At 36.1% G+C, this 13,566-nt stretch overlaps 1 protein-coding gene across 3 annotated transcripts in view; it reads right to left on the reverse strand.

The window, feature by feature from the left end:
- Window positions 1-791: 791 nt before the first annotated feature.
- Window positions 792-13,566, reverse strand: part of Uba3 (ubiquitin like modifier activating enzyme 3) — a 19,439-nt gene continuing 6,664 nt past the window's right edge. For all 3 annotated transcript variants that reach the window (XM_005364925.3, XM_005364926.3, XM_005364924.3), the window contains 13 exons: window positions 11,731-11,811; window positions 10,231-10,274; window positions 9,613-9,677; window positions 9,156-9,311; window positions 7,361-7,463; window positions 7,146-7,259; window positions 4,239-4,292; window positions 3,790-3,826; window positions 3,622-3,703; window positions 3,214-3,314; window positions 3,054-3,117; window positions 2,917-2,971; window positions 792-2,360 (listed from right to left, as the gene is read on the reverse strand). In XM_005364925.3, the coding sequence (XP_005364982.1) occupies window positions 2,275-2,360; window positions 2,917-2,971; window positions 3,054-3,117; window positions 3,214-3,314; window positions 3,622-3,703; window positions 3,790-3,826; window positions 4,239-4,292; window positions 7,146-7,259; window positions 7,361-7,463; window positions 9,156-9,311; window positions 9,613-9,677; window positions 10,231-10,274; window positions 11,731-11,811 (1,042 nt within the window). In that variant the 3' untranslated portion in view covers window positions 792-2,274. The remainder of the gene's footprint in view (window positions 2,361-2,916; window positions 2,972-3,053; window positions 3,118-3,213; window positions 3,315-3,621; window positions 3,704-3,789; window positions 3,827-4,238; window positions 4,293-7,145; window positions 7,260-7,360; window positions 7,464-9,155; window positions 9,312-9,612; window positions 9,678-10,230; window positions 10,275-11,730; window positions 11,812-13,566) is intronic.

Below are 13,566 nucleotides of genomic sequence, written 5' to 3' on the forward strand. Positions count from 1 at the left end.
CAGGCAACCTTTTTCCTTGGTTGTAGACTTCACTCCTGTCTCTCTCAACTCACAAGGGGGGCAGTGGGAGGAGCGACACAAGTTCAAAGCCTATTTAGATTACACAATGAAACCTTATCTTACCAAAACAAAACAAAAAAAAAAGACTTGCTGGTGGATACAGTTTAGTGATAGAACATTGGCCTAGCAATGTACACAGCCCTAATTCTGATCCCAGAAACAACCACAAAGAAAAACTGTGTTGACTCTGTAAAGTTTTGGATAAAACATATAAATGTACCATGTGGTTTATTTATTTGGTTTTTTGAGACAGGGTTTCTCTGTGTAATAGCTCTGACTGTCTTGGAACTATCTTTGTGGACCAGGTCTGCCTCTGTCTCCTGAGTGCTGGTGAAAGGCCTGAGCCACTATTGTCCAATGATCCTACTTTTATTTTTAAGCATATAATGCTTTTAAAAAAACATTTTATTATTTATTTTATGTTCACATTTGTTTGTGTGAGGGTGTCAGATCCCCTAGAACTGGAGTTACAGATGTTGTGAGCTGCCATATGGGTAGTGGAAATTGAACCTGGGTCCTCTGGACGAGCAGCCAGTGCTCTTAACTGAGAGCCATCTCTCTAGTTCTCCATATGGTTTTATAATGAAACTAGATTTGTCAACATGAAGCTAGAAAGAACAATAAATGGGGTATGGCTCAGTGATGGAGCACTTGACAAACATGTGGGAGGTGTTATAATTTAGAAAAAAGCAGCGCAAGAGAGAAAGACACCATGCAACAGAGTTCATGTGGAGGGATTTTTATTAAGGAAAAGGGAATGTAAAAAGAGGGAAGGGGAAGGAGAGACCAGCCTCTGGAGACAGAATCAGCAAAAGAGAAGACAGGCACAGAGAGAGAAGAGGAAGGGAGGGGAGGGGGGAAGAGGAGGAGAAGCAGAAGAGGGAGAGGAAGAGAAAGAAGGGGGAAAGAGGGTCAGGGCCCTTTAAAAAGGGAACACAGTTACACACAGTGACCCTGCAACAGGAGGTGCTCTAGTGGCTACAGCTGAGGTCATAGCCTATCAGAATCCCAGGGGCAGGCCAGAACAGATGCCTGAATACTAACAGGAGTTCCTAGGTTCTATCCCTGCATCATACCCACACCAGAAAGACAGACTGACTTTACCCCTAACATTCCACAAATCTTACAAATAAAAAAGTACAATAAAACAATTAAACAAATACCGTAAACTAAATAAAACACAAAGAATGAAAAAACAGGTACTATTTGTTCCCACATTAAGATATTACAACAGCAGGTTTGTTTTTTTTTTTTTTAGTATTTGCATTCCACTTTGATTTTAGTATTTTTGAAAAAAACAGGCATTTATTATAAAAATTTAGCCATCCCATTTATCAGTAAAATTTTAACTTAGGTGCAACAAAAATTTGGTAATAACTTAAATATTTAAAAATTATTCAACACCACTATGGAACTATTTATTATTAATATACTTTAAAATTCCAATAAAAAAGTAGACAATGTATGGTTTTATTAATAAATAGTGCAAAAGCATCAGTGATAACTGTTTAAACATTAATTTTCTTTGAACAGCCATTGTCTTGGTTTAAGTTTGTGCATAGTGGTCTCTATGGCATTGCAAATAAACACATGAAAATACTTCATATTTTCATGCACAGGTATTATTAGTCTGTAATACTGTTTACAAATTATTATGGATAAGTTAAACTCTACAATAATACACATTTGGATAGCCACAATTATATGAGTAGTAATGAAGAAACAGCCTATGTCTGATATACTTAGATGTCAGGTTGTAATATTTAATGTTCCTATAATATAATTCCTCATTTCCATTCAAGGATACATTTCTATGCATGTGGACGCTCAAATGAGAGCTGAGGAATACGTTCTTTGACCATAATAACAAACTCACACAAAAGACAGTGTTTGTCCTGCTTTAAGGAGCAATACACTTGTTCATAATCTTTCTCTCCAAGCATCGTTTTCCATATGACTAACGAGAATGCTTACTAGCCCAACCCCAAAGTTCAGTCTTCCAGAGAAACTTAGAAAGTTAAAAAACAGTCACTCATTTTATATATATATATAAAAGTCAAATTCTAGCAACACTAATGCTAAAAATGACATCAATTAAATTTCCTTTCTTGGATGTCCCCTCGGCCTCAGCTTCCCCACTCTTCAATTATATTTCTTAGCATTCAAAAGTATATTATTTCTATGAATTTTCTATTGTTTATACATTTATTTTCCTTAAGTAAAATGAAGTTTGAATAGTACAGTCTGTGGTGTGGTAACATCAGCAACAGCCAGTTCTTGTCCATCAACGAGTCCCAATTCTAAAATAGGAAAGAGTGTCATTAACACAAACAAAAATAAATAAGTACCTCAACAAAAAGAATATATTCATACACACAAATTATAATAGTTGTATAGTTCAGATATGTCTCAAAATCCAATTCTTTTTTAAAGAGATAAAATTTTATTTCTTGAAGTTTTATATTTTTTTCTATTAAAATAAATTCTATTACTTTTATAGTATAAGTAATAATGACTTGGTCATATTTAATTAAGTGCAAATATAATTTCAAAACCAATTTTGGGCTACAAACAAGTTCAACACCAGCTAAAGCAAAAGCAAGGCATACCTATCTACAAACACCAAAGGCTTAGGAGACAGCAATAAAGAGACACCTTCCTAGAAAGTCAAGTGTTACTGATTGTGAACCCTGGTACTGGGGAGAGACAGACATACATGGGGAGAGAGGGAGAGAGGGAGGAAGAGAGAGAAGGGGAGAGAGAGAGAAAGAGAGAGCAAGAGCACGCACAGACATTTACTACTACTAAAAAATACTAAAAAAGGAAACTATTAATATATACATTTGCTTAAAATACCTTTTAACGTCTTGGAAAGATTGGGCCTTGTTCGTTCTTCAATAGATGTTACTGACTGGAAAACAATATTTTAATGTATAGCACATTAAGAAAAAAATACAATTTCCTTGAAAAATGTAAAACTGAAGACTACTGACCTGTAAGTAAAGTGTCCTGTTCTTCCCCTCTAATGTGGCTGTGATAGCTGGAGACTTCATTTGCCTAAATAAAGTAGCAAACATTTTATTGAAAGAAATAATTCTTGCTCATTTTAAAGTTTAAATGATTTTTACAATAACAAAAACTCTGAACACTTACAGAGAAGCACTATTGGTCAAATAGTCTAAAACCTCTTGTAGTTTAGCTGACGGGGAAAACTGAATGTTCTGCGGAAGCTGGCTACATGCAGGACAATTTTCCTGCAGACAAAAGAATAGAGGGACACAAACTAATGTCAGTCTTTTTCTAAGAAAAGATATAGAAATCAAATTGTTTAACAATCATGCATATTGGAATATTTTCTTCTTTAAAGTCTGTTTTTGTAATATAGAATTCCCTCTAAATTATTTTGCTTTACATTATTCATTTAAGCTAACCAACAAAAAATACATATGATTAGCTTTAGTAGCTCAGAACATGAATATTTACCTTCATATTCCTAGCTAATAATATATAAAAGCAAGGGCTGAACAGTGAAAACATTTCCATTAGTTTAACACTACTAACCTTTCTCTCTGCTTCAAATGTGTATGTGTACAGTCCATCTACATCATTGAACACCAAGTAATTATTAAGGGGAACATATGCACTGTAATGAAAAAAATGTTGATGTTTATCTAATTGAGCAAGGTTTTAACATGGAGCTATATTCAAGTTAAAAATAAAACTAATTACCTTGTGGCTATCTTAAAAACCTCAGTGGCACACACAGCTAGAGAGAAAATAAAGGCATTTTAACTCGGCAAAAATTAAATACTTTGAAAGTGAGTGACAAATCAGATAAATTTCTATAGAAAAAAATAGATGTTAAAATACATAATTTTAAAAACAGAGGAAAGAACAAGTTTTATATTTATTTTACATAATCCAGCAATACACCTTTTCCTTCATCTCCCTTAGATGAATGAAAATCTAGGCCTATGAGTAAAAAGACATGCTAAGATGTCCCTTTACTGTGATAATGATACAAGATATACAGAGGATACAGTAACATATTTGGTTTGGGTAACACACCCAAGAAGATATCAAATTCCTAGAACACAAGTAACTACAAAATGTCAATTTAGATATTAAGTCAAATATCAAAGCAAAAAGTAAAACTGAGAAAATCTTTTTTGCTTTACCTGCGATGACTGCATTTGTAGAAGCTACTGCAGGAATAATTCGTTTTACTACCCCTGAAAAAATTCACAAAATAAAAAATGGTCATTTCTTTTCTTTTTGTTTCTTTCAAGATTTATTTTCAATTATGTGTGGGGGCATGAATACGTGTGTCTGCACGTAAGTACACACATACATGCATATGCAGGTATGTTAACATGTGAGTGTAGGGGTCCTTAGAGTCCAAAAGAGTCTATCTGATCCCCAGAAGTTAGAGTTAGAAGCAGTTGTGGATAATAAGAATTCTTGACAGCTAAGTCATCTTTCCAGCTCTGTTTAAATAAACAGTCACCTTAAGTTAAAGTAATAGAATTAAATTATTTAAAGCCTGATTGTTAAATCTCATTTTCTGAAACTTGATTTTTCAGGCTTTCAAATCAAGAAATGAAATTGGGCACAGCCAGTCTCAGTGACATGTGCCTATTCCCAGCACTTGGGAAGCTGGAGCAGAAGAACCATGAGTTTGAGGCCAGTCTGTGCTACACAGGAAAATGCTATCTCAAAACAAATGAACCCCCCCTCCACAAAAAAAAAACAAAAAAAAACAAAAAAAAAAAACCCTAAAATCCTAAAAAGCTTAAACATGAACTATCTTCTTTCACATTCCCAGTATTCTATAGTGTGTTGGAAATATTAAGTAATAGTATTGAAATAGTCTTTGTAGTTTTACATGATGATAAAGAAGTAACACAACAGTGTTTCCTTATACTCCAGGGACAGCGTGAAAGTGTGAACAGTAAATATTATTTAATGTTGCTGACATGGTGAAGCTAGTCACACCATCCTTGTTCTAAACAGAAGGAAAGCAAGGCTGAGAAATTAAATGTCACATCCACACTATCCCTAGTATACATGTAGGAATGGGTTGGGCCCACACATGCCCATCCCACATTAGTCTTATATACTGATACACTGTACTAGAGTCTGAAAAGCCTGAATAGGTGTAAAGAAAAAGTTGCCTAATTATTTTTGATATAGTTAGCTAGTTCAAGTCATTCTATTCACAAAATACCACAATTTAAAAAACCAACTTTTAAAAAGTATCTTTTACACTACAGTCCGTCCCAACCACACAAAATCCGACACACAGTTCTCATTTTGACTATGATTTGCACTGCCATGGTTATCTAAATAATGAACAAACTGTCTCCTATAGTACAAAGAAAGACTGTCTTCTAACTGCACTTGAATTGCTTGCTCTAGAAGAAACCACATGATCCTGGAGGGTGAAGAAGCACTACAAGATGTGTCCCTAGCACTTCGGCAGGAGCACAAGGCAGGCTGGTGGAGGGAAAGGTGAGAAAACAGGCAGTAGGCATGAACTGAACTTTCAAGTGACAATAGTAGAATATGAGTAAATAAAAGGAAATAATCACAGAAGAGAAATGACAACCTTGCAAAGAGAACACAAAGCACTTTCTAGAGAATTTAGTAAAACTCCAGAAGGGATGAACTAAATGGGACAGGAACACTAGCCACCAAGGCTGAGCAGGAAGACTGCTCATTGTGAGTCCACGTTAGAGGAGACACATTCAGGGACTGGAACTGATTCAGCACTCAGGACAGAACACCCAGGCTTCTGTAGAGCATCTGAAAAAATCTTTCATGGCTTCCTTGTAAAGACAGGGAAGAAGTCTGAGAGACCCATGAAGACTTGATAACTGATCGAGACAAACCTAAAAGGCTGCTAAGGCCCTAGGCAATCTCCAGAACCAATGTACAAATTCAATAAACAATCCTATAATTCTAGAATTCTGTGAGAGAGGAGGAATGAGGAGGGAGAAAAGGGGAAGAAAAGGCCTAGCAACTGCACTGGTGAAAAGATATGCAGATTTTAATGAATAGCAACATCAAAGAATGGAAATAGAACATCAATACAAACAACAAATGATAGCAACACACCGGCTCTCCTTTAGGACTGTACCCATCTTCAGAGATAAGGCTAACCCTAAAATGCAGCACTCAGGCCTAGAAGATCCAAGGATGGATGATTGGATGCTGGTCAGGGAAGAACATCAAAACTTGAATCCTGTGACACTGAGGAAACAGGAAGACTTGCAAGTGGTAAAAATTACAAATGTGGAGAAAATGCAATTGCTGTGCTCAACAGTTAGAAACTATGAGTAGAAGAGGAATTAGGGACTGGAGAGATGGCTCATAGTTAAGAGCACTTACTGCTCTTCCAGAAGACCCCAGTTCAGTTCTCAGTACCCACATGAAGCCCACATTTTTCTGTAACTTCACCCAGGGGATCCAACATCTTCTTCTGTCCTCTGCGGGCACCAAGCATGCACAAAATGCATGTACATACAAGTAGGCAAAACACTCTTAACATAAAAATTTAAAAATAAAATAAAAAGCAACTAGATTGTGTAAGATACTGGACAAAACTCAAACCAAACAAGACATAGATTCCTGCTTAAAATATAGAGTCTCTACAAGAGCTAGTTCCAGGACGAGCACCAAAGCTACAGAGAAACCCTGTCTCGAAAAACACAAAAAAAAAAAAAAAAAAAAAAATATATATATATATATATATATATATATATAGAGAGAGAGAGAGAGAGAGAGAGAGAGAGAGAGAATCTTTTGACTGCTCCCAGAAGGGAATGATTTCCCCTTTAGTGAAAGATGAAATAAAAAGACTTTGAAGACAGGTCTCTTCCAATTGTGTGTAAGTACCATTCAGTCCCCACTAGCTGAGAAGTACCCATTCTGCTAAACCCAGTTCCCTCCTACCTCGGGTAACTGGGAAACTATCACTTCCATAGTTCCTTAATGAATGGCAATCTCTAAATACTCTCTAGTCAAGCATCCTCCCCACAGAGCATCCCCACCAATCCCACAATCACGACGGTTCACTAACTCACCTTGAGTGAGTCTATAGGTAACACCTCTAATATTATACTGTGATGCTCTCTCTACAGACTTTTGGAAAATCCACTGAATATGTTCAGGGTCATCTCCATCTAATGGAACCCCATCTGTTTTGGGGAAGACAGACATATATAACCATAAGGCAATTTTTATATGAATGTCAAAATGAATAATATATTACTTTCTAAAGCCTAGACTGTTAAAGTACCTCCAAAAGGCTGCTCTTTAGGCCACTGCAACATCCTTACATACTCAATACAGTGTTCTGGGAGCCTGGGCATAGATGCAATGGTGCACATGGGGAAATTGACCTAAAAAACAATTTGTCTTTCTTAGTAAAATTTAAATAATGAGTTATTTTAAAATGCAATGTCCAGGTCTGCTTTAGTTCATAACATTTCTTTCAACTCTTATATAACAAAACACTATAAAACATTCAAACTGCTATACTAATAAGAGGGAATCAGCACCTTTACGTTGAGCTGCCTATAAAGAGTTACATTCATGCTACATTTTTGGAGCATATTCACAGAAGTTCTTTTGGCAATGAGAAGAAAAATATTAAATAAATTCTGAAATGTGAATGATTTTGTTTTACCTGTGTTTAATGTGAAGGTATAATACATATCAACATAAAAGCACAATCAGAATTAAATCAATTATAAGTTAATACTCATAGGGCTGCTACCATTTATAAATCAAAATTGTAACTATTTTTTAAAATGAATATGTAGATTAAAGAAACCATCTTTGAAAAGATCGCTCTTAATCCTATTTTTCAATTTTCATTACATTTATTTTGCATGTATGTGTGTAGGAGCACATGCTACAATATATATGTGAAGGTCAGAAGGAAACTTACGACTCTCCCCTTCCACCATGAACTCAGTACCTTCGTCTGCTGGGCCATCTCACCAGTCCTTTTCCTAGTACTTTTGTTCTCTAAAATAATTACAGTAGATCTTCCTTATTCAAGAAAGGTATGTCCTAGGACCCCAACAAATGTCTGAACCCTATGGATACACACTATATCTTAAGATAAAGTTCAGCATATAAATTAGGAACAATAAGAGATTAAAATAACATTAATAAAAAAGGATTCAGGGACTAGAGAAAGAATGTTAACCCCTCTTGCAGAGGAGCACCCACATCAGGTGACTCACAACTCCAGGGGACCTAATGCACCTGCACCATGTGTACACATGTGTTCACCGAAATAAGCAATTAAAATTAAATCTAAAAGTATATTGTGACAGTACAAGATGATTCAAAATTTCACATTACCCAGAAATGGATGCAACTTAAAAAGTTGGGGGAGGGCAATTTTAATCTAATAAATCATTTATTTCTGGAATTTTGTTTTGATATTTACAGCCTACAGGCAGCTAGAACCATGGACAATAAAACTACAGATTAAGTGCAGGTATACAGGGAAAAAAAACAGAATATAATCTATCCCGAATAACTTTGTAATTTCTCTTAAATAAAACATTAAGAGACTAGAAAGACAGTTAAGAGTGTATAGTCCTCTTTCTGAAGACCTGGGTTTGGTTCCCAGTGCCCACATTAGACAGCTCATAACAACCTACCAGCTACAGAGGGATCTGTCACCTTTGACCTTCAGGGACACTGCATTCACATACCTACATACTCACACATATACATACACATAATCAAAACAAAATAAAAAAAACCCTGCCAAGTATGAAACCATAAAAATAAGAGCATCTTGATATATAGTGTCTTTTCTCACAGTAGACTGTCATACTTTATTCTTCTTAGTAAATTTTGTTTAGATTTTGCTTTTGTTTTGATGCTGACGTGCACAAGTTTAAGCCCATGCCCTCATTATGGCAAATACTAACCTATACCTGTAGGCCTTAGCATATCTTTAAATATATGTTTATCCGCAATACAAACACCAGACACTGACTAAATGTAATAACCAGCACTAATTACAGCCCCAGATACTAAGAAAGAAAGGCAGGAGTTTTTCTGCTGACCTGCGGTGGATAAAGTTCCAGGGTGCACTCAACACAAGCAGTCATTCCAGGTAAAATCACCCGGGCATTTCCTTTAAAGCCTTCGGTCCCTCCATCTATCAAAGGGACAATGGAGCTTGGATCCAACACACCATCTTCATAATTTAGAAGAGATATCTAGGAAAAGGTTTTAAAGGGTTTAAAGAAGGGTACAGGGAATGGGGGTAAAAGCAGCAGCATGCTTCCAACAAATTCTAGGAATCCGTTTGGGACTCAGCAACATATCAGAATGAAGAAATTATTCCTAACGATAAATATTTCTCACTGAAAACCAATGACAGGCAATAACAGTGGTATATATCTACTTAATTTAAAATTAAACAAATTCTTATTTTACAAATATATGACAATTTTGCTTTGGGCTATGTCAAAAGCAACAGCAAAGATCTTTAAACAATGCCAGCACTGAAGAGTTTACCAGCATTCCATTGATCCATCTTCTGGCTATGATAGAGTCCAGGCCACACACAATAATATGAAATTCTATGAGGAAAAAAAAAATCCATGTAATTTTTGATTCAGTCTCATTATGTAGTCCTAGGCTGGTCTAACATCCTCTTCCTTCAGCCTCCCTACTGCTGGCCCCACCACATCTGCTAAGTCTAGTGCTTACAAATGCACTGCTGTAATAGTGGTTTGACATCAGCCCATGGACTGTATCTGATCCATCTCCAGACAACAACAGAACTCTCTGCCTTCCATCCAACTTTGCTGTGTCTCCAAAACTGCTTTGAACACAGTTTATCAATTTAAAGAAAAGCAGTTATGCAAAGTAATTCACTATGTAAGAAAAAACAAAACTAATTTTATTAGAATCTGCCCACCCTCCTAATCCTTCAGTAATTCTTATTCAAGTAAACAGCTAGTGATATCTACTAAGAATCAGGACAGTGGTATTTCAGTTAGCCAACAAGCTTACTCAAAACACCACATAGAGAAACCAACTATGAAAGGACACTCCAGCAACCAGAACGGGGGAAAAAACCCAACAAACTGTAAGAATTAACAAGAATTTCGTTTCAAGTGGACAACTTACGTCGGTAGAAAGTGTCATTAAAATCTTGAATCTTGTTGAAATGTCTGAATCCATGTAAAGGAACTTAAGTTGCCAAGTTTCAAATTTCTGAAGTAATGTTAACAATGCCATAAAAAAGTGTTTATCAATGTGGAATTCAATATGAATATAACCCCTACTTTCTGACAAAAATATTTTAAATTATTATCTTATGCATGTATTTGTATGCCACAGTGCACAAATTGAGGCAGGTCTGACTGTCTCTCCTGTTTGTCTGTCTGTCTTTTCTCTCTCTCTCTCTCTCTCTCTCTCTCTCTCTCTCTCTCTCTCTCTCTCTCTCACACACACACACACACACACACACACACACAAAATGTTATGGCATTTTTGTGAACTTGTTTCATTTTGCTTTACTTTGGCATTTTTTGCATTATTGGTCGTTTGCTTATTTGATTTATATTTTAGTGGGGGTTAGATGGGGTCTTTTTTTTTAAGAGAGAAAAAAAGACAAAGTTGAGTGGATAGGGGTGGGAAGCACTTGGGAGAGGAGAAAAAACATGATGAAAATATATTGTGTGAAAAAAATTCTTTTCAATAAAAAACAGACTATTAAAATGTCAAACTATTGGAGCCTTATATAAAAACAATACAGAGAATTCCAATAGCTCTTTTAGTTGCTAGTACAGATGGGTTTGTTGGGTTTTAAGAGGTCTGGGGGCCTTGAAGTAAAGTACGCATATTTTCCAACCCTCATAAAATTCAGCTGGAGGTCTTTTTTCACCCAATCAGCAACTACTGGACATCATCCTGTATTTGCAGGCTACTCATGAATCCTGTTCTATTAGCTCTGAGAATCAGTCATCGTACCTAACATTTTAAAAATGTAAGAACTGCACACCTTCAATCTCAGGACTTGGGAGACAGGCAGGCCAGCCTGGTGTACACAGGAAATTCTAGGACAGCCAGGGCTACATAAAAAGACCATCTCAAAAATAAAAAAAAAAAAGACAAGACTGTACAAAATATGTTTGTTTAGTTTTTCTAATAAAGGAACTTCTAATACAAATGATACCGCTCTAAATAATGTCCATATTTTTAACAAACACGAAAGAGGTACAGCTTCTCTGTATGGCCTTTACAGATTCTGTAAATGTTATTCTGAAGTAAATCTGTTTAAAAATGGAAATAAAGGCTTCTTTGTAAGGAAACCGAATTACAAGGGAAGATATTTACGTTCTATGTAGCCCCACTGTTGAGACCTGGGAAATCTGTTTTACAGACATCCATCCAGGACAGACTATCTTGGGCCACATCCTGGTTTCCCAGTTGCCACTCCTCCACTGCTTCCTTTGTTTCTTTTTCAACCTAGTTTCCAGTGTGCCTTAGGTCCCTGCTTGCTCGCCATTTAAATGGAACAGAGTTCTGAATGAGTGACGGTTAGAAATAAGTTGATTTTTTTTTTAATGCATGCATTTCTAAGTATAAAAGTCTAGAGAAGAACTGTCTCTATTGAAAGGATACGGGATCACATTGCAGTTAGGAACTCGGTCATTTAGGAATTCTGCAGCAACTTCAGCCTTGGGTCTTCCAACATCTTTAGGCCTACAGAAAACATTACATTAAATTGTCATCCATAGCCAAGCAGTGGGGGCTCACGCCTTTAAACCCAATAATCAGGAGGCAGAGGGAGGGGAATCTCTCTGACTACGAGGTCAGCCTTGTCTACAGAGGGAGTTCCAGGACAGTCAGGGCTACACAGAGAAACCCTGTCTCAATTAAAAGAAAAAAAATCATCTAGCTTATCATCCATAATATGAATTTAGATGGTCTACATAATTAGCTTCCAAACATAAAAATAAACAATTTATAACATACTTTATAACATATTTTAACTACATATCTTTATTTTTTTAATTATATGTATTTCCATCTGCACGTGAGTATGTATATGTGAGTGCAGATGTCTGTGGAGGCTACAGTTGGCCCAGACTCCCTGGAGCTGGAATTATAGACAGATGTGAATTACCTGACATTGGTGCTGAGAACTGAACCTAAGTCCTCTGCAGGGACAACATGTGCTCGTAAATGATAAGCCAACTCTCCATCAATCCCTAAGTATTTTTATACCAGCAATAAATTAAATACATAGTTATTAAACCCTTGCTGATAGTCCAAATATGACAAGTCTAATTGTATTTCTAAACTGAAAATATAAACTATTGAAGAGTAGGGTCCGACCCCCCAGGCAAAGTATAACAGTGTTTAGTGGCCACTTTCAACCACGACAATTCCTAATATAAAAATATCCTAGACCCAGATCCTTCCAAGTATACTGCCTGAATCCCAGAATCTCGATGGTTTGGTTTTCTAGGACAGAAATCTCACTCTATAACTTGGGCTAGCCCCAAGGTTATTACAAACTCCAACAAATCCTCTTGCTCCAGCCTCCCAAATGCTGGAATTACAATTGGAAGTCACCGGCCTGCTTCACTGTTTTTTAGCTGGTCTTAGTAAAATATACACAAAGAGATTCACTCTTTGAAAGGAAGAACCCCTAGGTATCACCTTCATCCCGTGTGTGCTACTTCAATAGGAATCAGAGGTCCCTAAAGCATGGTGGGGTTTGTTATTTCCTGTTTGTTTTGAGACAGATATTACTAGGCAGCCCAGGCTGGCCCAGATCCTCCTGTCTCAGCTTCCTGAGTGTTAAGATTATAGGTATGCACCATTAGGTCCAGCTCCTTTAACCTTGTTTTAAAAGAAAGAATAAATTTCAAAGACATTATCAACATTTTTAAGAAGCTAGTCTGGAAGCGTCACTTTTTGACAATAACTAGATGTTAAGTACAAAGGGACAAACATGAATATTTTCTTTTTACTATTTCCTCATAGTTCTCATGGAAATGAGTTACCCTTCATATGTAAGAGTTAGTGCTTAATTAGAACCTCCTATAACACATTTGTACTCCTAGACATTGAACCCTTACTAATTTCCTTCATACCCAGCAGTGCAAATATTTTTTAAAAAGTAAAAATAACAAATCAAAATTTTATTTTATTTAAAATTAGAATTTTAAAGGAGACATTTAGCTGGGTCAATTTTTCTCTTCTTCACTAAAGAATTATTCTTTTCCCTTTTGAAGTTGCCAACAATTTTATTCTTGTCCTTACTTACATAAAAAAGTACTGAAAATCAGAAATCTTGATTTGAGTACCACATTCAAGCACTCTGAAGACAGTTCTTCACATATGGAAGAGGAAAACAGTGGAGTGCCAAGATTCTTCTAAATGTATTTTTGTGCTTTTACAAGTCTCACACACACACACACACACACACACACACACACACACACACAA

Source organism: Microtus ochrogaster, unplaced genomic scaffold (genome assembly GCF_000317375.1).
Source record: "Microtus ochrogaster isolate Prairie Vole_2 unplaced genomic scaffold, MicOch1.0 UNK1, whole genome shotgun sequence".
Classification (NCBI taxonomy): Eukaryota; Metazoa; Chordata; class Mammalia; order Rodentia; family Cricetidae; genus Microtus; species Microtus ochrogaster.